This window comes from Python bivittatus, unplaced genomic scaffold (assembly GCF_059951505.1).
Source record: "Python bivittatus isolate LINGU-HERP-01145 unplaced genomic scaffold, Pbiv_v1 ctg000960_np1212, whole genome shotgun sequence".
In the NCBI taxonomy this organism is placed as follows: domain Eukaryota; kingdom Metazoa; phylum Chordata; class Lepidosauria; order Squamata; family Pythonidae; genus Python; species Python bivittatus.
Genome location: NW_028277124.1, coordinates 7,259,479 through 7,283,966, shown reverse-complemented (window position 1 = coordinate 7,283,966; position 24,488 = coordinate 7,259,479). Strand labels below are relative to the sequence as shown.

Here is a 24,488-nt window from a genome sequence, read left to right as displayed (position 1 = left end):
GTTCAGTATAGATTGCAGGATATAAAATACATAAGATGTTATTAGACCTTTCCCAGATATTGAATTTTTATTTTAAGACACAAATACTAAAGGCAAAAGGAGACAGTATAATTTCTGGTCATGGTTTGATTATTTTAGAATTGTAGAGAGTTAATTATCTTACAAGTGTGAAAACAGACATTGATGGCAGACAGGAGCACTAATTTGATAAGGAATGTTTCAGAAAGTGGTTTCTTTAGAAAGCTGTCCTAAAAGATGTTGATAGGTTTATTGACAAACTGAGTTCAGAGGTGTTTTTTGGCTCTTTAAGCCTCCACAATTTGCCTCTTGCTGAAACAAGTGTTTTGTGAGTTGCAAACCTCAGAGATTCCTGTTGCAGAACATTGACCAGCAAATTTGTGTTAAGAGTTGTTATGGCATGCTTGGGATAGATAATTAAAGAGCTGAATAAATATTTTAAATTTTTTTATACAAAATTTAATTTAAAGGGTTTTTAAAGTGGAGGGGATAGGAAGGCATGCAGAAATACAACTGGAATAATTTTATTTGTCAAAAAATGTGAATTCTCATGCTCTTAAAGATGAATATGTGGGGGAAGAGTGTTTAATTGGGTAATCCCTGTATTTCCTGAATATTTATTTAGAGGCCCATGACTGCAGAAGGTTTGTGAAACTCAGCCCTAAATTAAGAGGCTGTCAAAAAATTGCTCACCACCTTGGGTAGAATACCATTTTAGAGGTAAAGGCAGGCATCTGTTATCAATCAAGCAAAGCGAACTGACTTTGAAAAGTCAGCAATTTTTAAAGGTCTGAATTAGAAATTCTGCAATTTACTGTCTTTCCTCCTTTTTCTTTTTGAATAGACACGCTGCTGCCCAGTCACCACTACCACAAAGCCAGGGTTTGTGTTTGTGTTTGTTTTGTTTTGAACAGCAAACACTTTACAGACTAAGAGAAGATTTTGGAATGAGGAACTATTTTCTTCAGACCCTAGGCAAGTCAACAATTGCTATAGTTAAAAATATCAAAAAGGAGCAAACTTTTTTTACGAAACAAAAAGAAAATGTACTAAATGTTTTGTTTTGTATCTTACCTGCTGCCAGAAGGACTTCTAGATTATCTTTTTTTTTTTTTTTTGAACATCTGGGGACTATGTCTTTACCTCACATACATTATCTGCAGAAAGACTTCTGAAAAAAACATTCTTTACTGACTACATTTATGCATCCAGAATCATTGTTAGCCTCCTCGGTAAAAAACATTATTTCCCCCCAAAACCTGCTAAACTAATTGAAAATATCAGTTGTACCAACTTTTAAAAATAGCCTTTAAAAAAAAATGTAAACGTTGCCATTATCATTAAATGGCCACCTATCTAGCCCTATAATTCCCAGATGCAACTCACTTTTGGAGCATCTTTGTACTTTTTAAGAAAACTGTGGTTTCCTTTCATTCTATAGTTAGAACTCTGTGGGTTTTATAAATGACAGTAAGAGCAAATTACATTTGGTAATATGGATGTTAAATTGCAGCATATTAAAATTCTCTGGATAATATACCTTGCCTTGAAAAAGAGAGTACTGTAGGCAGTTTTCCCAATTTTATGTAACTTATTTCAAGGTTTTGTTTCATTTTCTTTTTCTCCTGGCAAGTGATGGTGGTGGCCTTTTTACGTCTCATCACTCCCAAGATATATGTGGAATCACACAATATCTAATTTATCTTATATTCTTGGAAAACATTTTTTAAAACAATATTCTTAAATTGGAGATTAATTGGTTATGGTTTATTTGGAGGGATTTTTTTTAATGGACTAACTCAAAAGATGCTAACACACAATTTGATACTACTTTTTGGAAGTATTTGTTAAAAATGAGAATTGTCATTCTCTTGATGTATAGATAAAATACATATGGGACTTAACGATTTTAGATTGCTTGAAATGTAACTTCTAAAAATCAGTTGTTATTGAGGATATTGTGAATCTATATTACAGAGCAATTAACTTATAGATTAGAAAATGGGAACTAATAAATGCCTTTTTTTAAGCTTTCAGGTTTTTTGTTGTTTAAGTTCATTTTAAGGAAACAAGTATGTTTTGTCAACATGTAACAAAATATCATCTAGTAATTTAACCATTTTAGAAACCTGTGCAGAAATATAAGAAAGTAACCACAACAAAATATAAGTAAATGATTGCCAAGAAAAATCTCAAAAGAACAGGAAATGTTAAGATAACTGACAAGTAAATTGAGAGGATGCACAGGTACATCCCCCCAGATCCTTTTACTGTAAGTAGGGAAAAAAAACAGGCATGCTAAAAGCAAGGTGCCAACATTTAACATCATCTTTATTTACAAGAATGCCTTTTGATCCCAGTCATTCTTAGGCGATAATATGGTGATTGCCACCTTCCCAGAAAAAGACACATAAATAACATAGCCATCTACAGCCAGCTTCAGTTCCAAATAAAGAAACATCATGACACAAGCTCCACACTTTTGTACTTACCAGAAAAATACAAGTACATGAGGGTGGAATTGGCATCACAATGTTATGATATATATTTTTCACTTGCTGCCTCATGAATCCCCATGAGAGGAAAGATGTGCATTTAGGAACGTTCTGGAGAACTGGAATAGGTAGCAAAGAACAACTTATAATGGCTTCCCCTGAAGGCTTCTTTTGCAAGGAGGCAGGAGAGCAACAGAAACAAGAACTTGACTAATTCGAAGAGGCCAGGACGTAACTCAGTCTCCTCTTACCCTGTGAAAGAGAGGCATATCACCAGATCCATAAGAGCGCTGCTGCCTCCAAGCTGAATATGAAAGAGACTAAAGTGTCAGATAGCTGTCAAGAGCACCTTAGAAAAACTGGTCTACTCAGAAGTAGGTTATTGCTTCAGGTAGATAAGCAACCACAATTCCAAGAAAGTACTGTAGCACTAGCAGTGCTTGGCTGAAGATCATGAATTTCTTGGATAAAAAGAAATTATTTCATTTGGACTTGTTTTTGTAATAAGCTAACTTCGGATGTACTATTCCTTGTAGCCACTCTTACCCAATTTTTAAAATCTGATACAATCTTAACACCTTGCTACTTATTTCCTCATCCCTTGAAGTTAATAGCGATAATGGATCTTATTTGATTTGTACTCTGCTGCAATTAAAATTACCTGATTATGTTCCTTATTCTAATATTTGAACTCTGGGATAGAACACCTTGTAAGATCGCCTGCTGATAAATGAAATATTTGTGACTGGCTGGGGAATCATACTTGCAACATGCTCTCAAAATTTTAGTGTTGGTCTTAAATCTCCTACCATTCCGTTTCAGTGAATGACCTCAGATTCTAATAATATGAGAATGAAAAAAAAATCTTGTCCAAACCATCAATAATTTTATACACCTGTATCATAGCACTTTATTTTTCTTTCCTCTAAGCTAAAGATCATGAGATCTCTTTTCTCTTCTCTTTCCTCAAAGGGCAGTTACTCCTTGCTGCTGATTTTTCAGCTCTACAATATTATTTTTGCACTGTAGTAATCACAGCTATATACGTTACTCTTCAAATGCTTACGTAAAAAACATGCCTCTTTCTCTCACCTCAAGCATTAGCAATTATTTTTTTGGAAATAGTTTATTAGCAAAAATCTGTACAATATAAAGGAAAAGAAATCAAAGATAATGTTAGGGACTGCTTTCATCAATATCCTTGTCCGGATCTCTCTCTGGATTTTCATCCTGTTGCTGCTTCTTCCAGAGTTTAGCCATTGCAAGCAGTTTGAGGTTGGGTTGATTGGCAGCATCTTCTGGGAAGATGTAATCATAATATTCTTCCCAGCCGGCATCAGACTAGAAAGAAAAGTGTGGACATAATCAAACCTCCTTTATTACAATAATTGTTTCAAACTATCTGATATTACCAGACAACATTTGGTGTTTTCTTATCCTGCTACTTTTTACAAGGTGCATTAAAGACCAATTTAGGCCACAGATGTGGTATTGCTTGTTTGTAAATCCACAAAGAACTAAGGAAAAACCTTGTATCTCTGCTGGATATACAGGAGCTTTTATGTTATCTGAATAGATGCTAGTTTATTGAAGTGATTCTTCCTGAATAATATTTCCTGAACACTAAGCTTTGTTATGAAATATAATTAATAAACTACTGCACCCTACACACACATGCAGCACAGAGTACAGCATTAGATTCTGTAGATTATCTGAACTGGCTCTAAGTCTAATTTATTAGTATCAGTCAAAAAGAATAAGCAGAGGGAAGAGGGGAAAACTCTATTTTGTTAAGTTCTACTTGCATTCATTGCATTGTTATACTACATAAAGTACTTGTGGAAAGCCAGATCTCTAAGTGGGGTTCTTACCCCATCTTCAGCTTGAAGTTTTCTCCGCTTCTTGACTTTTTCAGGCATAAGTTTGTCTACTCGCTCTCTGCTGGATTCTGTTCCAAACTCCTCTTCAAAGTTTTTCCAAGATTCCAAGAGCATAAGCCTCTCCTCTTTCTCCTCGCAATTTCTCATGGTTTTGTTTGCCTCTTCATATATTTGCCGGCATCGTGGTAAATTGTTCTCTTTACCTGCTGAGAGCTCAAACTGAGCAAAACTGATCCATACCTGAAATAAAAAGAAGAGCATATTATGATAAATGGCTAATCTGTGCATGTACAATAAGTTGTCAGATACTTATTATAGTCTTTCTCTGTTTAGAACTTGTCCCAATTAACAGTATTCAAAATGTCTGTCACCGATTCTGGAATTGTACATTTTTGATCATTTGAAATAAAGCCTTTAGAGAGGATCTAAGACTATTTCAGATTTGGACCTGTTTACTGTTCTTTTTAGATGAAGTGTTGTATTAAATGATTTAATAGTAATTGGTTTATTTTTTTTCAAAAGAAACATATTACAAAAACTGAAGCATATTTAGAAGAGGATAAGGAAAAGAAAATGGAGTCAAACGTGGATCTTCCCCTATTTTCAAACAAGACGAGAAGAACGAATATAAAGTAGGAATAAAGAAGAGCACGTCTATGCCGTGCAGCTACCAGAGTCGAGTCAAGCAGCCTGAGATTCTATTATGGATGAAGACAGACTGTAACTGATGAACCCAAAGCAGATCTCTACTAAGTCCTTATGTTAAAAATGATCAAAATTGAATTTTCCACTCATATTCTTTTAATTAAATAATGCTTCCATCAGCATTTAACATAAAAATGGGAATTCTATTTCAATTACATTTTAACATTTAAAAATGTTACAATGTTTATTCTTAAAATAGGGGGAGATAACATAATCAGAAGATAATTAACTCTTTTACGCTATCCTGAAAATGAATCCATTTCCCTGAAGTATAATAGAAGTGCAGTAGAACATTCCAGTGAGTATTTTTAAAGGGGCAGATATGGCCCTGTGACCTTATACTTTACACTAGTCTTCTAAACTGTTCCAAACTTGGAAAATTTCTGCAGCAGCTTTAAGAGCAGCACTATTTAAATAGATCAATATGCAAAACTTAATTTATGATATAGATAAGTTTAGATTGCATTTTTTTCTTTTTATTTCTTGTAATCTTTTTTCTATTTTTGTGCATATTTTTGTAAAACTTGTTATAAAATCAAATTTAAAAAATCAATTATTATGAAAAACTAATTTAAAATGGCCTAAATTAAAATCCAGCTGCCATCTTCTCTGTATTTATTTCAGTTTCAGAAGTGTGCACACGCAGTCTCTGTTGCTGCAGCCAGAATGGAATTCAGCTTTGCTTGAGTTAGCTCTTACCTTAACATGCTGTGTTCGCTGAAGCAACCGCCTGTATAGATTTCTTGTGTTCTCATATTCTTCTTGTTCAATTTCAAAGTCTATGTAAGATTTCCAAAGTACCTAGGAGAAGAGAACTCTGTTCTTCCAACTTGGAATATTTTTTTTGCAAAATGTAAAGGCAATTCATATAAAAAGTGTCTGATATAACAGATATACATAGAAAAAAGATTTCTGAATACTGATCAACTATATTTTATGTATCTATTTACTTTTTTTTAAGGGTTTATCTTGCTTTCTTCCAACAGTTCAAAGCACCTTACATGGGGCTCTCTCTTCATTTTATCTCTATCAGCAACCCTGTGATGTATGATGGACTGAGAGACAGTGGCTGGTCCAAAGTCACCTAGTGAATTTACATGACTGAGACCAGAATCTTCATTTCCTTGGTCTGAGACCAACCCCATGATATACCACACTGACAAACCGTCCAGAGTTGAACTCTGGTTGGAAATTATCAGGACCAATTTTAAGGATATGGAATTGAGAGTGCTCTAATAACCTTGGTGGATGACCTAGGCTCAAAACTAGATGGGGGAAAATCTCCTGGATCTCTTGGTTTTCAATGGTCTTCTGGGCCATCTAACAGGACTGAGTCTTGGGGGTACTATTTTGCAGTGGTTCTGTGAGGATATACCCAGAAGGCTGTGCTGTGGATTATAGTTCAATAACTGGGTCACTGGACCTATGGTGTCCCAGAGGGTTCTATCTTGTTCTTATACTATTTAACATCTGTGTGAAACTGATGGGGCAGGTCATTTGGAATGAGGTGCCATCAGTAAGCAGATGACACCAAGCTCCATTGCTCCTTACCATCTAATTCCAAGACAACTAGAACCTTTGAATGTTGCTTGAACTCGACAGTAAATTGGGCAACAGAAAGCAAACTAAAATTAAATCCAGACGTGATGGAGATGTGGTTGTTAAACACAAAGCTGGACTTGTGGATTAAGGCAAAGCTTGTTTAGAAGGGGTTGCATTCCTCCAGAGAGAACAGGTTTGCCATTTGGGGGTGCCCCTTGACCCCCAGCTGTCACTGTATAGGCAGGTGATTGTAGTAGTAAAGAGAACATCTGTACAACAATGGCTAGTGTCCCAATTTCAATTCCTGAGACTGTTAGACCTAGTAACTAATCCATACCTTGGTTATATACAATCTTCCTAGTGCAGCATACTTGCTAGTGCAACTGATATCACTTTTCAAGGAGCTAGCCTTGAAAAATGTCCGGAAATTACAACACATACAAAATGTAGAAGGAAAGCTGCTAACTGGTAAAAGGTACTGGAAGATCTGCACTAGATCTTTCACAACGCATCTAGTTACCAGGCACAGTTTGCAGTGGTAGTGTTGACTTTTAAAACCCTAAACAGCTTAGAACCTGGCTATCTGAGGGATGGCTTCTCCTACTATGAATCCATTCCATTACTTAGGTAAGCAGGAGAGGCTGTTTTGAAGGTTCCCTCTCTGCCAGAAACTCAGCTATCTAGTATGAAGGAGAAGGCATTCCCCCATCTGGCTCCCAGGCTTTGAATGCACTTCCCTACAGAGTTATATTTGGTCCCCACTTTCCCAGTATTTAGAAGAATAACAAAAGATCCTCTCTTTGCCCAAGCTTTTAATTGTTAGGTAAATTTAATTTTTCTTGATTTTGACTGTATTGTTTTATCATTTGTATTTTAATTGCTATAAGCCAAGGAGAATGCCAGAGGAAGTTTATGTGAGCCCCATATTAATGGGGGGAGGAGCGGAGTTTATCTGAGTTTCTTGTTTAAAAATTCAGTTTGCTGAGCAGTTATTTTCATGCTGAGGCTTCCCCTCCCTCTTCAAAAGGGCATAATGCCTGTTTTTTTGATATGCCAGACCAACTACAACTGTTACCTGCATTCTGTGGAGGGCAAGATCATGTATCATGTAACAACAGGAATTTACTCAGTTGACTATAATGCCAGGGCTTGTGGAGTCATGGAGTCAGAGTTGGAAGCAATTCTTGGGTTACTGGAGTCACTAAAAATGTACCGACTCCGACTCCTAGTAAATTTAAATTGCATATAATATAAATATGTTAAAATTTCCTATTTCATAGATAGTAATTGGATTAACCTATTTTTTTCAGGATATATTTTAATTTCAAGTTCTCTGCAAATTTCAAAATATTCACATTGGCAGTGATGAAATGCCTTGCATGTTGCATGCTTGCAGTCGATATAGGAAAATATCTAACTAGTATATTTATAATTTATTTCCTATATTGATATATAATTAAAGGAGTTGGAGTCAGAGGTACCATGAATAAAGGAGTCGGAGTCGAAGGTTTTATGTGCTGACTCCACAGCCCTGGCTTCCAGTGTAACATAGTCTTGGGTTGCAGCTGCACTGGAAAATAATCTGCTCTGCTTTCCATCACCCACTGGTTGTATTCCAGCCTCATTTCTCTGCAGCTTCCTCCTACCAGGGCAGCCAGCTCAACCTGAGCAAGCAGTCCCCTTCTAGCCAATCTAGTTCATCAAGGCAGCTGTACCATCAATATTACTCCCTTTCTATCCATGCTATAGTAGTTTTTTGTTAACAGATGGGTAGTACGCCCTTGTGCAAGCTTCCTTGAGAATGGCAGAAGTACAAATTTAATTAAAAATTAATATATGTCTCCCATATATTCCCTCTATATCAGACAAAAATACATTACTGAGAACAGCATTCCTCAGAACCTCTCTTACCTCTGGCATATCCAATCGAGGTTGGCCAATAGCTAGTTCATATATAGCTCTGGCTCGGTCAACATCACCAAGAATAGTTTCTAATTCAGCAAATTTGATCCATGATGTGCAGTTTTCAGGTGCAAACTCTAAAAACTTCTCATACAGTTTCCGACAACGATCGAATTCTCGCAGTTGTAGCTCCAGTTCAATATAGCCTTTAAATAGTTTGTTCTTTGGACATTTACCTATAGAGGTCCCCTACAAAAAAGGAAGAAGTTACTCAAAGCTTCTCAAGAAAGCGCAGTTATGCAAGCATAAGAGTTGAAGTATACTTTTTTCAGACATGTTCCAAAAGTGCAGTATTTGGGCTCTAAGGGTCTACTTTTTGAATTATTACATTTATATCTTAGTGTGTTCTTATTGTATATTAAAATTGTCTACAAAGGGCAAAAGCTATCATGGGCATGGTAGCTTCTTTGGCAAATTTCAACATTTTAAAAAATGTTAAGAGTCAGCCATAAAGGAGTCCACTGGAGTTGGGCAGCCAATAAATTTAAATAATAATAATAATAATAATAATAATAATGCACAGAAGAAACAAAGACAATACAGTATTGATTAGAAAAAGGTGGACTTGTTTAATGATACTGTAGAGACCATTTGTATATATAAAAGCTGCGTTGTGTGGTTTTTTCTTCCTACCACAACTTTTTAAATAAGCATGCTAAGCATGGGACATTCTTATAGGCTAAATCATTTGTCAGGATGGAAATCACCTGACCCTCCCTTCCATTCAGCTTAGAAGTTACCATCAACTTGCCAGATCAGTTTTTCCCTGTGGGAAAAAATGTAAATGATCACAAGTGGTAGAATATCTATTCCAATAGGAAATGCAGAAGTTCACCCTAACAGCGACAACAAAAAAATCAGCTTTGTCTACCAACCATTTGAGGTGGGGACTTTAATAAATGTATTAAATTACATCTGTAAGGCTATAACCTTGCTCTGATACAACATAAAAAGGTAACCGTTTCTATTTTTTATATTTCTTGACATATCACTATAAGCCAATATGTATTTAAAAGTGCTGCTTTCAATAGAGATCAGATAACAATTTCATCAATACCTTTCCAGAACAAGAAAGTCACTTAATTTTACTTACCAATCCTCGTCTGGCAAGATGGAGATTCTTCTGTCTGATTTCAAATTGTGCATACAGCAACCATATTTTGGCAAATGTAAACTGAGTGGAGAAATAGCATAAAAATTCTACTAAAAAATCAGTTTGCTGAGTTTAAAAACAATGCTTTCAAACAAAAATGACTAAGGCCACAACTGTTTGGTATGATGTTGCAGAAAACTTCTCCCAAGCACTTAAAAGACTTTCCTCAATAAAGTAATTATATTGAAGCTCCTCAGAACAATATTTACACATGCGAGGTATCTTTAGCAGGTTTATGTTATTTGATCAGCCCATAAGGCTGACCGACAAGGCATGGATAACACTCTGTTCTGTATGCATTTGGGGAGTGCGTATGTGTATAACTACATGGGTGAAGATTTCAAGGAGAGAGAACAGATATTAAAATAAGATCATGAAATAGATGAACTTAGAGGTTAATTAGGAAGAATTTCACCTGAAGAATGAACACTGCGGTGCAAAACCTAGAATTTAATTAGAGTCTAAACAAAAATAGAAAAATTGTGTTAAAATGTTTTAAAATTAAACTAGTATCAGCCCTAGCCACCATTGTCAGAACATCTGAAGGGCACTGTATTCCTAATTTAAAGAGAGAGGGGAAGATGTGATGAGCTGTGATCTGAGAAGAACCCGATTCAGATCTCTCTACAATCTGGGATGAATCATTTCCTTGAAGTTTTGGTGAAGGCTCTATATGGAATAAAAAAACCTGGCCTAAACTGAAGGTCTGTTGTAAGTTATTGGTGCAGTGTAAATACAGCACTTTGCACAATCATGCACACTGTATTAGTATGATAAACACTACAAAAATCCAAGGGTATGGAATGCAAATGGTACATCAAACAGTGGAATGCAAGTTACATTTCCCATGCTGTCCACCCTTCTTTGGGCTGAGACATCTTTTACATGCGGTTGTCCAGTTTGCAGCTCTCCCTCCTGTCTCCCAAGGTTATTCCCACATACCATTACAATATGAATAAATCGTTTTCCTTATTTAGTATGCCCCTTCTTCAGAATCCATATCAAATGAGAAACTCTATTCTGTGAACCTGGAAAATGAGTCAGCTACAATCATTTATCACTTTAATAGTTTAGATTATAACTGAATTTATAACTATACATTGGTTTAGATTATAACTAAGTAGTCATAATTAAAGTGGATCAGAACCAAATCCCATTAAACTAATAGAAATTAATTGTAATTTGTCTCTCTGTTTTCAGTGACATATTGTCCAATTTTGTGGCACTCCCCAAATGCCTATAGAACAGAGTGTTATCCATCTGATGGGTAGACAACTCTTAAGTAGGAGGGTGTTGATAGTATAAAAATTACATTATAACAACATATATGATGTGATCAGATTACTACTGGAACAGTGTGGATAAAGTTAATATAGCCAGGATGTACCCTTAATTAAGACACAATACAACAAAGGTAAATACCTTTTTGTGAGGAATGAGTTCAACACACGCTTGATATACCTGTCTTGTTCTCTCTGGATCCTAAAAAGCAAGTCAGTCTATGTTACATAGTTGGAACAAAGCTTCCGGGCAAGTTCAATTCAAAATATTCTAGGAAAAAATGACATCTAGCTACATTGTATTACTTAAAATATTTCTTACTGCTTGAAAAACCCAGTCTTCACATTTGTAAGTTTCCCAAAAAATCTGCATTCCCATCTTGACATCTCATTTTAATTTTTTGTCTATGGAGTTCAAAATAAAGTTGCTCACCTACTATCTAGGACTGTATTTTCAGAACATATCACATCAGTAATTTAAAAATTCCACTGCTTATTTCTGAGCATGTGGCAAGCCCCTTTAAAGCCCTACAGTGCTTAGAGCTTGGATATATAAGAGAACATATCACATATCAATGTGTTCATACACCAATTCATGGGAAAAAAATCTATGTGGCTACTAACAGTCAACACCAACTTGATGGCATATAATCAATCAATCAATGATATACCAAGATTGCTTTTACAGATCTCCACCTACTGGGGTGATGCTAGTACTGATTTTTTTTCCAGCAAGGGCACACTGCTTATGGAAACACCCCCTCATGCAGGTTTATTATTAGCTTTTAATGCATGCCAACAGTGAATATGAGTGTGGTGAATAAGAAGCACAAAATTACATATGCAGGCCATTTTCCAACCCATCAAAATACTTGAATATTCCTATATACCATACAGAAATCAATTAGATTTCAAAATGCTTAAGTGTTTGGGGGGGGCAGTTGCGAAGAGGACCATGATCCTGTTGTCCCATCATCCCTGTCTTAGGCAATGATTAAAGGCTTTTTTTATTTTCCTAGAACTGTTTTAAAGGTGGTCCTAAATTATTGCACAATTTATACCGTTTTGATTGTTGACAGCTGTGGAAGCTGATTTTTTAAAAAATTGAATGGCAGTAAGCTACATAACTTAGCCTGCTTTCTTATATTACAGGTAGTTCCCAGGTTAAGAATGCCCAGTTTAAATGACCCATAGTTAAGAACAGAGCCAATTGCAGCAAAATTTGTGTTAAATACACAGTGATTTGAGTTAAATACACAATGGTTCAAGTTAATTACACAATACTACTTATACAGCATTATACAATAATACTGATCCAGCTTACATACAGATTTGACTTAAGGGCAGACCTTGGAAATGGAACTCGTTCTTAAACTCAGGACTACCTGTATATATTTTTCTTAGGAATCTAGTCAGTTATATGAATGATTCATCAGACAGTATGAGTATCCATGTGCTAACTGGTTGTACAGTTGGTAACGAAGTACTAGAATAAAAAGCATCACTTAATCTTAAATCTGCTTACAAAGCAGGATATGTTTGAAATGATGCCAAATTTCCTAGATCAAGTCCCATTTAATCAAAGAAGATGCAAGATTCATGGGTCACTTTCCTTTACCTTTGCCTCTAGCTCTTCATAGAGTGCATAATTGATCCACAGATAGATGTACCTCTTCCAGTGTCGCTTTTCTTGAATTGGAGGAACGTTGGCAATGGCTCTTTCATAAACTTCACGTATAGTATCAGAATCCGCATCACTTTCCACCAGACGCAGATAATCAAACCAAGCATCATAATTATGTGGATTAGCCTTTCAAGATAAAGAGAATACTTTCAGAAGTACAAGCATAGTACAAAATTAGCAGTGTAGTTATCAAAGCATGATTTACTGATTGGGTTTCTGTTAATTTATCAGTTTAACTAACTAGCACTGCTGTATCCAATTTCAGGACTGCTAAGGATTCAGCATAAAAAACAGTTAGACTAGCGGTGTAACGACTGTGATTGATACAAACACAATTTGTGAAGTCTAAGAAAACAGTGTCTACTATTCTTTAAAACAAAAGCAGGTTTTATTATCCAGGAGAGCTATAAAGATGACCTTAGTGATATGTTACTGAATGCTGAGTTTACATCACTGATGCTTATAAGGAAGAGGAGCTCCAGGTTCAGAAGGATGACTTAGAACCAGGGATTCTGTCCTTTAAGTAATCATTTGCATGACTAGCAGAATGTGAACAGATCTTCCAAAACACTTTGGAAAAAGTTGTGTAGAACAAACACATGTATACACTCTGTAGAATTCAGCTTTTTGTGTGAATAATTTAAATTAGAGCTTCAGTTAATATGGAAGTCTATAAATCATGCAGTAAACTAGTATTCTTTCAGGATTGTTTTTGTGGAATCTGAGGCACTACACAGTCCTTGTTACAGATTTCTACAGTAACGTTCATCCTATGCTAAGATGAACATTGATAAGATGCTAAAATGAACATAATGAAATCCAGAAAACCTAATCTTCCTGTTTTTGTTACAACTTTATTAATTCATGAATCCCCAACTGTTTTGGGCTCTCCCTAAAACTATGGACCCAGATGGCAATTTGAGAGCATGTTGCAGGCCTACAAAGAAAATGGCTACCATGGACAGGAGACATTGCCCATTCACAAAATGCTGATGCAGCAGATGTGCCCAGTAAGAAAATAATTTACAAGAAGACAGTGGGGATTCTGCCTACTACCCTCTAGCACCATAGGATATTCACCACCAAACCCTAGATTATTTGGGTCTTCTTTCTAGGCAGATGGCACCTTTATTTAAGGGGGAAAAGCATAAAGCTGTTGCCATTTCTAAGTCTATAAAGCCTATGGGAAATCCAAAGGCATTCTTACAAATAAAGATAATTCTGGAAGCAGGTATTTTGCTTTGCAGCATGTCAACTTTAATTTTACTTAAAAATTAAAATAAGATTTAGTAGAAAAGAACAAAGAATCAATAAGCACACTGATAATAACAGATGCCACATTAGGAAATGTACTATTTATTTGCGGTATCCTTTTTTCATCCTACAGCTTATTATGAGTGGTATACAGAGTAGTGCTTTCTCCAATTTTATCTGCAGAACAGTAACTCTGTGAAAAAGTTTGGGCTGAGAAGTAATGACTTGTCTGAAGTCAGCCAGTGAGTTACTGTGACTGGTTTCTATTTGAACCCAAGTATCCTGGCTCCAGTTCAGTACCCTTATGATTATGTTATGCTGGCCAAGTCACACACTCCATACTTATAGCACTACAAAAGCAACAGTCAAGGGAATGACCATAAAGTATACGATTCCCCTAGAGTTGAAGCCCTTGCACTCACTTTTACTTCTTCTTCATATTGGAATCTCCTCTTGCTAACAATAATATCCTCAATTCCCCTTCGGTCCCCAAATTTCTTCTCAAAAACTGTATAATTTTTGAAGAGCTCCTGTGCCTCATGTTTTGGAATTCTGTCCAGGGCATATTTGTATATTACTCGCACTCGTTCAAACTGAAAAAGAAAAAAAAATGAAGAAAAAAGTACACTTAAAAACAGAAGATTAACTTGATCCTCATTGGTATGTTCTGTAACTATTTTCAGTTTAAGCACATGCTGTGAAAGAACTCTCTTTGAGACTGTGAAGAGTATTACACGAATGATATGCCAGGGCAGTCTTATATTATTACACATCAGAATAAAGTTTTATATGGCAAAAAATGAAACCAGACAAACTATATAATTTGGGGGGAGGGGCAAATGTTGTTTGTATCATTGTTTACAGCTTACATTGTTTGTATTGTTATATTATAGATTCAGAAATTGAAAAAAAAAAGCCAAATATAAAAAATATCGAGAAGTTCATTGTTATAGTCAAAACTGTAAATATTACTTTAAGTCAAGAGGATTTGGGTTAATATTTGATTAAACAGGCTTAATTCAGTTAGCTTTGTTAAAACCAACTGCAGTCTTAAATACTCCAGAGGGTAAACAAAATAAAACTGCATCAAAATGGAGATCAGCAATGTGATGTCCAGGAGCACAGGTGGCTGCCAACCCACTGATCACCTCCAGCAGGTCTCTTCCATCATCCTCTTGCCTCCCAGGGTTGACTGATCTCATTCTCTCCTGCTTGCTTGGCTCCTGATATTCCACAACTACATACTCAGTCACTCAATGGATTGACAAGAACATTACCTTCGTTTGCTACATTAAACATTGCTCAGTTTTTCACTGTCAATGGCAGTAAAATGAGTTTTATTAGCCCATTTCTTGGAAGGAAAAGAGGATCTCTTTCCTTCTAGTAAAGTGGGGGAGTTGGAGAAGGAAGGTTATGGATGTATTTGCAGATGAGGAAAGTTGTCTTTGTATGCATGCGTACAGGAATTCAAGAAATGTATCTATCTTTGGAAAAATTACTATGCATATGTATGGGCATCTGTGTTTATGTATTTGTCTATAAGTATCCCCAGGGGTGTTGAGTAACCACACATTTATCTGCATGCTGATCTAAATTAGAATGACAGCCATTTATGGGTCTTAAAAGTATAGGGAAAAGAAGTGAGACATTAAAGTAAAAAGCAGGCAGCCCATAGTGATAACTGGGTACGTCTAGAATTTCTTCAGCTGCATTTTTCTTAAACTCCACATAGTTTTCCTCATAAGTAAATCCCTTTCACTCCCACCTTATTCAATCTTAAAACTCACTGAATTTAATTTTAATTTACTTGGATACCACTAGCAGCAGCTGCAGCTGTTTCTGCAGCCTGTCCTGAAATGTAGAAGCCTGTGAATATTTACTAGCATCCACATTCAGAGGACAGGAAGGGCTTGGGGGCAGTACTTTCCCTCTGTTAGTACTCACATTCTTGTATAGCAGAGGAAGACAACACAGGGCAAGGATCATGTGAGAAGAGAGGCAAAGGGACAGCTCATAATGACAGCTTGCACCTCTGTACAAAGCATGGCATAGCACAACAGAATGTTTTGCTGCAAGAATATGAACTTGTATATTATATTTTTAGTGTGTTTTATTGTAAACTGCCCAGAGAAATTCAATTATTGGGCAGTTTAAAATTTTATAAACACATAAATGGAAAATAAAAGAAAGGTTGTTACAGTAGCAGCCATGACCTTATAAAATGCAAACTAGTAACAAACAAAATGTTACCTCTTTCTGGTTCTCTTCAAATTTGGCAAATGCAACATACAAATGTTCGTTCATATGTTCTTCTCCAAAGAATTCCACTGCTCTTTCAAATACTTTCCTTGCATGTGCAAAATAACTGTGTTTTTCCTCAAAGCGAGCATATTTGATCCAATTCTTAACATCAGGATGGACCATGACAAGTGGAAGACATTAAGGAGCTCCAAACAGAAAGTATTTCATTAGAACATTTACCATAAGACTAACCTGCAGCTAATACATATTGTATATATTACAATATTAGTAAAATTATATCAAAAAGATAAAAACAAAAATTATTTTTTTTCTTGGGAAAACAAAAACTCTGGCACAATGAGCAACTAGAAGACCCAAATAATTTATATGTATATGTAAATTTATATGTATATGTAAATAATTTAGCTTAATGTAATAACACAGCTGGCGCATACATTTCTTCACCAATAAATTTTTGTGCGTGTGGATTTTGATGTGGGGGAAAATCTATATTGTAAACCCATCTTCTGTGCATAATAAATCAAAAGATGCTCCTTTTACACAAGACCGGAAGGCAAAATGCAAACACAAAACAAAATGCTGAACATAGTCCAAACATTAACTTAGAAGGATATATCTCTCATAAATAGAACGTGCTCTATCCACTTCCTTATATCTTAGCTCAAAGTTAATAAAGGAATGCCATGACTGTTCCTCTGGCTGCCATTCCATCCAACGCTCAAACACCTGGCGGGCCCCAGCAACATTTCCCAGCATCTCTTCCATATAAGTATATTTGTACCTTTTAAAATAAAAATAAATAAAATAAAAAACAAGGAAGATTAGTAATGTCATTTAGAGTAATAAATAACAGACCTATTTACAGCTAGTAAAAATAATTCTTCATAATTCAGTAAACTTAAAAAAAAAGTTTTTTTTGTATGTATGTCAGCACATATTGAGCTTGGATCTGGAGTGTCTGCATATTTGGTCCTTAGCATACTAAGCCTATTTTAACAGGTTCCAAAACAGGAATCGCCACAGCATGAAAACTGGTTATCAAGTGTATGACAAGATGGTGAGAGTCAATGTTACAGTTAAGTGGTTGAACTAGGACCACTCGAATTGCAGTCTGCTTTCAGCCGCAGAAGCTGAATGATGATTATAAATAAATAATCACTTTATTTCACAATCTTGTTACGGGGGTAAAACTAGAGGGAATCTTATGTATGTCAACTTGAGCCCCTGAAAGAAAACCAGCAAGTAACATATAGCAATGCCTCAACCTTTTTTCAGGAACCTGCAAAACAACATTCATTATCTTTCTCTCTCTTCCAGAAGTGTAGTTATTTCTGTCTGAAACCTAATAAAAGTGCTTAGCTTACCAGAACTGATTAACTCTTGGTAAAGTAGTGATAGCCCGATCCCAGATATTTCGTGCATGATTAACCTGACGATTCTTCATTTCCATTTCGGCATACTTCAACCAAAGTGTTACATTTCGGTAGTCCACATCTAGAGCACGCTCGTAGATGGAACGAGCCCTGAAAACAACACATCACTGAAATTAATGCATATCCAATTCATCTCCTAGAGAAGTGGGTGCTATTAGATATTCATAAGCTGACAGTGTTTGAAAAATACTTGTCAAAAATTACCTTTGTATTTCTTTGAGGCTTTCTTCCCATTGTGCGTATTTGATCCAATTACTGATAACAGTCCGGTTTTTTCTTATGTTATCTTCAAAAGTCTTGGGAGAAAGTAAAGAGTTTACTTCTAGAAAGCAAATAGTGACTCTGCTATAGATCCACAAAATCTATATAAGAAAAATCTGACAGTCTGTGTTCAATGAAATGTTTTAATCAGGAAGAATTCAAATAAGTGGCTTATAATATGGAAGCCAGAGAACAGTTTTATTGGATTTTACTGCTGATTTTATCTCTGATAAATGCTCTCAGAAAATACCACTTTCCTTTTATCCTGTTATACCCAAGAAATGCAGGGAGACACAACTTCATTCAAAACTTTCTCTTAGTAGCTAATGGAGATTCGATTTTATTCTTCCACATGTATAAAATCTCCTGTGCAAAATATCCAGAGCAGGATAGAAGACCTACAGGTAGTCCCCGGGTTAAGAATGCCCAGGTTACAGATGACTCATAGTTAAGAACGGAGCCTATCGTAGCAAAATTTAAGTTAAATAACACCATGATCCAAGTTAAATACACAATGGTTCGAGTTAATTACAAATACTACTTATATAGTATTATACAATAATACTGTTCCAGCTTACATACAAATTTGACTTAAGGACAGACCTTGAGAATGGAACTTGTTCTTAAACTGAGGACTACCTGTACTTTATTATTTGGTTAGCTTGTGGCAGTTAAACTTTAAGTGACAGAAAGTTCTTTTTTAAAAAAAAAAAGTTTACTACATGCTTTGAGGAGATGCAGGATGGAATAATAACAAATATTTTGTTTTAGTGGCTGCTGCACTGTTATTTCAGACACCAGTTGGTTTAAAGTGAACTTTACGTGCTTTTGCCTCATACTGTAATACAGAAGCATTCAAAATTAATTATGCAAAAACTAAAGTATTAGTATTTGTTAAGTCCCCCAAAATATATACCTGGCAACTGAATAAGCACCCAATCAAACAAGTTTAAAAATCTGCAAATATTTAGGGGTAGTGTTTCATGTGTCCACCAAACACAGGCCACATTGTCCAAAATGTACAGAAGCCAGCAATAATAGCCCTGCAATCCTTTAATTACACTAGAGGTAGTTTTTTTTTCCATATTCAATTCATATCTGCTGCACAAAAAGTATTCTCAGCTAGAGTGCATGCACAACTTTTGTTGGGACCATAGAGCTCCTCCACCCTTAAGGAACGTATTTCAAGCCTCACAATGTGTTCCTAATGTAGTCTTATGCCATGAGGCTAGTGTAACCAAAATTGGAACCCATATTTGGACATGCATATTCTCTTATGTGTTAAAGTTACTTTTTTCCCCGCTTAACACTTCTAATTTTTAAGCGATGGCTTTGTTGTACAGTGGGGCAAAAAAGTATTTAGTCAGCCACCAATTGTGCAAGTTCTCCCACTTAAAAAGATGAGAGAGGCCTGTAATTTTCATCATAGGTATACCTCAACTATGAGAGACAAAATGGGGGAAAAAATCCAGAAAATCACATTGTCTGATTTTTAAAGAATTTATTTGCAAATCATCGTGGAAAATAAGTATTTGGTCAATATCAAAAGTTCATCTCAATACTTTGTTATATATCCTTTGTTGCAATGACAGAGGTCAAACGTTTTCTGTAAGTCTTCACAAGGTTTTCACACACTGTTGCTGGTATTTTGGCCCATTCCTCCATGCAGATCTCCTCTAAAGCAGTGATGTTTTGGGGCTGTCGCTGGGCAACACGGACTTTCAACTCCCTCCAAAGGTTTTCCATGCGGTTGAGATCTGGAGACTGGCTAGGCCACTCCAGGACCTTGAAATGCTTCTTACGAAGCCACTCCTTCGTTGCCCGGGCAGTGTGTTTAGGATCATTGTCATGCTGAAAGACCCAGCCACGTTTCATCTTCAATGCCCTTGCTGATGGAAGGAGGTGTTCACTCAAAATCTCACAATACATGGCCCCATTCATTCTTTCCTTTACACGGATCAGTCGTCCTGGTCCCTTTGCAGAAAAACACCCCCAAAGCATGATGTTTCCACCCCCATGCTTCACAGTAGGTACGGTGTTCTTTGGATGCAACTCAGCATTCTCTCTCCTCCAAACACGACGAGTTGAGTTTAGACCAAAACGTTCTACTTCGGTTTCATCTGACCATATGACATTCTCCCAATCCTCTTCTGGATCATCCAAATGCTCTCTAGCAAACTTCAGACAGGCCCGGACATGTACTGGCTTAAGCAGGGGGACACATCTGGCACTGCAGGATTTGAGTCCCTGGCAGCGTAGTGTGTTACTGATGGTAGCCTTTGTTACTTTGGTCCCAGCTCTCTGCAGGTCATTCACTAGGTCCCCCCGTGTGGTTCTGGGATTTTTGCTCACCATTCTTGTGATCATTTTGACCCCACAGGGTGAGATCTTGCGTGGAGCCCCAGATCGAGGGAGATTATCAGTGGTCTTGTATGTCTTCCATTTTCTAATTATTGCTCCCACAGTTGATTTCTTCACACCAAGCTGCTTGCCTATTGCAGATTCAGTCTTCCCAGCCTGGTGCAGGTCTACAATTTTGTTTCTGGGGTCCTTCGACAGCTCTTTGGTGTTGGCCATAGTGGAGTTTGGAGTATGACTGTTTGAGGTTGTGGACAGGTGTCTTTTATACTGATAACAAGGTCAAATAGGTGCCATTACTACAGGTAACGAGTGGAGGACAGAGGAGCCTCTTAAAGAAGTAGTTACAGGTCTGTGAGAGCCAGACATCTTGCTTGTTTGTAGGTGACCAAATACTTATTTTCCACCATGATTTGCAAATAAATTCTTTAAAAATCAGACAATGTGATTTTCTGGATTTTTTTCCTCATTTTGTCTCTCATAGTTGAGGTATACCTATGATGAAAATTACAGGCCTCTCTCATCTTTTTAAGTGGGAGAACTTGCACAATTGGTGGCTGACTAAATACTTTTTTGCCCCACTGTATATTGGGGTAGGACACTGCATGATAAACTGAGATGCTATGGTTTCACTTCATGCAATCCTGACAATGGGTTATGAATGTGCAGAGGCAGCCCTTAAACAATGGGTCAAGGATTTGGAAACCCAATTAGACCTGACTACCATACCCAGAGAAGTATTCTTGGCAGCCAGTTACTTTTTTCAATCTGTCTATATATCTAAGCCAAATAACTGTCCCCAAATTCAGAAAAGCCCTAACACTAGCAAGATTTAATGCCTTCCCAACTACTGGTCTCAAGGGGAAACTACAGGGTATTCTGTCTGAACAAAGACTTTGGCCCTGTGGTGAAGGAGTTCCTGAAACACTAAGCCCTTTTTTATATTGCTGGATTGCAGTTAACAACACCCCATCTACTCAGATTACCAGACCATGTAAACCTATTTTATTTACAGTTATTAAAGTGATCTTATTTCCCTTAATGTGGCTAGGTTTTGTTTTACTATTTGTAAAATACCATGCCAGTTTTATAATTATTGGGATTTACTATAATCTTTGTTGTCTCACATTTTGTTTTCTTTGAACCAGTTTTTGAGCTGGTTCAAGTCTTTATTATAAAGCAATAAACTACTTTATTATAAAGTACTGTGTCATCTTTAGTTTTAGTTGAATATTGTATATTTACCTTTCTTTTCCGAAGCTTGTAATCATTTAGCTCCTCTTCATCTGTGATTTTCTGTTGAGGAGGTGGGGGAAGAAGCTCAAGTTCTCTCTCCTTTGCTTCTCTTAAGAGTTGTTCTGCTGTGATCTGTACTTCTGCTGGAGCTTTATTTTTCACCTGATGAAGGATATCATGTTTAAAAATACAATGTATTTTAGAAACCTCTCTGTGTCTGGAATGGGCAACCTGAATGCGGCCCTGAAACCCTATTTTTATAGCCTCAGAAACCCCTCCCCCATGCTGAAAGCTGACAGTGCACTGGCAAATCACAGTGCCAGAATTTTCTGCTTTGGCAGGTGCTTGAAAACCTGTACTGAAACAAGTGTATTAAGTCTCCAAGACTTCACACTCCAAGTGAAATTAAAAAATCCAATTTCCAAAAAAATGGAAAAAGAAGGCAGAGATTCCACGTTTACCCATTTACTACATGTCATAGCTATACCTCTGAAGGCTTGGTTTGTGATTAGGCAGACATAAAACTAGTGAGTGAATTGGTGATTATAAAGCAGCCCAGCACTGTAATATGTATCCCTGAGATACAGAATGTGGATTAGAATTAACACAGATATGAGCACAATATTATTTTCAAAGCAAGGCCAAGACCTGAAAGTCCAAGATTTAAAAGAAAGTCTTAGAAATGAAAATTAAATTTTATTAATGTAAATTATATGATGCTAAAACAAGGCATAAGAGAATAAACGAGTCTCAAAATGAAACCATTTTGTCTTTGCAAGAAAACTTAACAGAAGCCTGGGCCAGATATTAAAATTAAATCTTAAAACTTACACTTCACTCCTAACATATTCAAACAGCCCTATTCTACCCCCTCAACCCTTGATCTAGTACTTGAAAGGTCTGAAAAGGGTTCTATTTTCATTCTCTTGAGTGAAAATCAAATTCTTTCTTTGATCAAGGACACTGTTTCTGGAGATAATGCAAACAGTTTCCTTACCCTGTTATTCAGATGGCAAAGTCCAGGACTAGACTACCAGATCTGGCTGCAAAAATCCAGACAACCACTAGGTGACAGCAAAAAGATATAGCAAACTCAAACTGCTTGCTTCCATCATATGATTGCCCAGATTTTTGCAGCCAAGATCTGGTGGTTCTATCCAATACTAAGGAAGCAAAGACATTGTGCTGTACAAAAAGGTAGTTAGAACAGGGATTGATCTTTCATAGCTCATGCCAGGTACCACTAATTAATTATTCTTTTCTTCACCTCCTACAACAATAGTTCTTAATCACACAAATGTTATTATCTAACTTAGGGTTAGGTTGATTATTTAGAATTCCGTTTTGTTTTTCAGGTCCCTTAATGGCCACTAACTTATTTTTTGAATATATCAAAGTAGCATGTATGAAATAAAAGGGTACATATCAAAGCTCATGGCTTAAACCAAAAATTTTACAGTCTCAGAACAGTTTAAAAAGTGTATTAAAAATCCACTTCTGCTTTATCTTCAAAAGGCTAATTTAGGTGAAAAAGAATAACTTTGTTGTAGATATTGTTAAATATTTGTGAGTCACAAACCCTGCCAATTTTACTGGAAATCACTCAGAGGTGTACCTTTTGCCCAAATCCACAACCCTTCCTCCATAAGGAAAAATGAAGACATCTGACAGCTTTGGTTCTTATTATTTATTACTTCCTGCTTTGAAACTCACCAATTCATTATTTTGATAAATGCTAGTTTGGGAACTTGGTTTGAACAATAGAAAGTATCTTATAGTTTTCCCTTCTACAGCCATGTTATTTCTCAGAACTGCTAAAAAAAAGTTTTGCATGAGCAAGTTATAATACAGTAACCATTTGGATAGATAAAATAATCAATATGTCCTGAATTAAATCAGGTGGTCTAGTTAGCTACTGACTGTATGCACTTTGACAATAAATACCCTCAAGATGCAATTGCACTTATTTGGGAGTAAAGCCTACTGAAGCCAGTGCTGTTACCTATTTGTTTTGCAGGGCTGTGAATAACTACCCCTTACCCCCACCCCAAATATTATCTTCTAGGCACAGTGAACAGATGTAAAGGCTATTCCTTGTAACACGAAGGACAGAAAGTTTAATGAAGTACGGTGTTGTCTCACATATTGTACAGTATTGAAAAGTTGTACCTGATGACATTATTGTATTGTATTTCCTCTTTAGATTTTATTTTAGGATTTTATTGGTAAACACTAAAATAAGCCTCTGAAATAAGCCTGTTCGGGTTTCATCAGAATCCAACCCGTGCAGGATTTCAACCAGATTTTAGAATCTGTTTTTCTCCAAAAGCAAACTTCATCCCCAAGCGCGCTTATTTAGGACGCAAACCCCGTAGTGCTTCTGTGGTAGGCAATTCAGTTACAACGATCTGATCTGCCCTGCCTTCCTTTTTATCGGGTCACGCCTAACTTCCACAATCCTCCTCCTCTCACGACCCACTACCAGGACTCCTGAAAATCTCAGGTCCCACGTCGCGCAACACTTCTAGCCCACGTCTACCCTTGTCCATTCGGAAACAATGAGTCCAGTGAGACACAACTCCAACTAAATACGCATAACGTAGGCCACCACTCTCTCTGCGCTCCGTGACAGCCTCGCGCTTTTCCTCCCCTTCCCACCTTTGCCACTTTAGGAATTCGCTGCTTCCCAGCCGCCGTGGACGCCATCTTTTCTCTCGTTTTTTAAGTCTACGCCGCCTCTTCTTCCTCCTCCTCAATTTGAACTTTAACCTCCCAGCATACCTTGCGCGGTAGAAGGTTTGGCTTTCGGTTGCCATAAGAACAGACAAACACCGCGATCCCCGTTGATTGGATTCGGCGTCCGAAGTGGAGCTGCGGGTTTTCTCGCAGGGCTCCCGCGCCCGGTTCTGAGGGGCAGCCGCTCCTGGAGAGGTGAACCTTGACTAGGCTCCTACAGTTGGAAACG

The 24,488-nt window shown here is 36.7% G+C and overlaps 1 protein-coding gene across 1 annotated transcript; it reads right to left on the bottom strand.

Annotated features, from left to right (window-relative positions):
• Positions 1 to 2,345: 2,345 nt before the first annotated feature.
• On the bottom strand, positions 2,346 to 24,269 carry CRNKL1 (crooked neck pre-mRNA splicing factor 1). The gene is made up of 14 exons (XM_007426782.4): positions 24,182 to 24,269; positions 21,533 to 21,685; positions 17,873 to 17,964; positions 17,600 to 17,758; positions 16,850 to 17,016; positions 16,224 to 16,402; positions 14,396 to 14,566; positions 12,654 to 12,845; positions 11,178 to 11,237; positions 9,696 to 9,776; positions 8,552 to 8,791; positions 5,798 to 5,899; positions 4,385 to 4,633; positions 2,346 to 3,854 (listed from the first exon to the last, which is right to left on the bottom strand). The coding sequence occupies exons 1-14, from the start codon at positions 24,227 to 24,229 to the stop codon at positions 3,690 to 3,692; spliced, it is 2,058 nt and encodes a 685-aa protein (XP_007426844.1). The 5' UTR covers positions 24,230 to 24,269; the 3' UTR covers positions 2,346 to 3,689.
• Between the last annotated feature and the right edge of the window lie 219 nt (positions 24,270 to 24,488).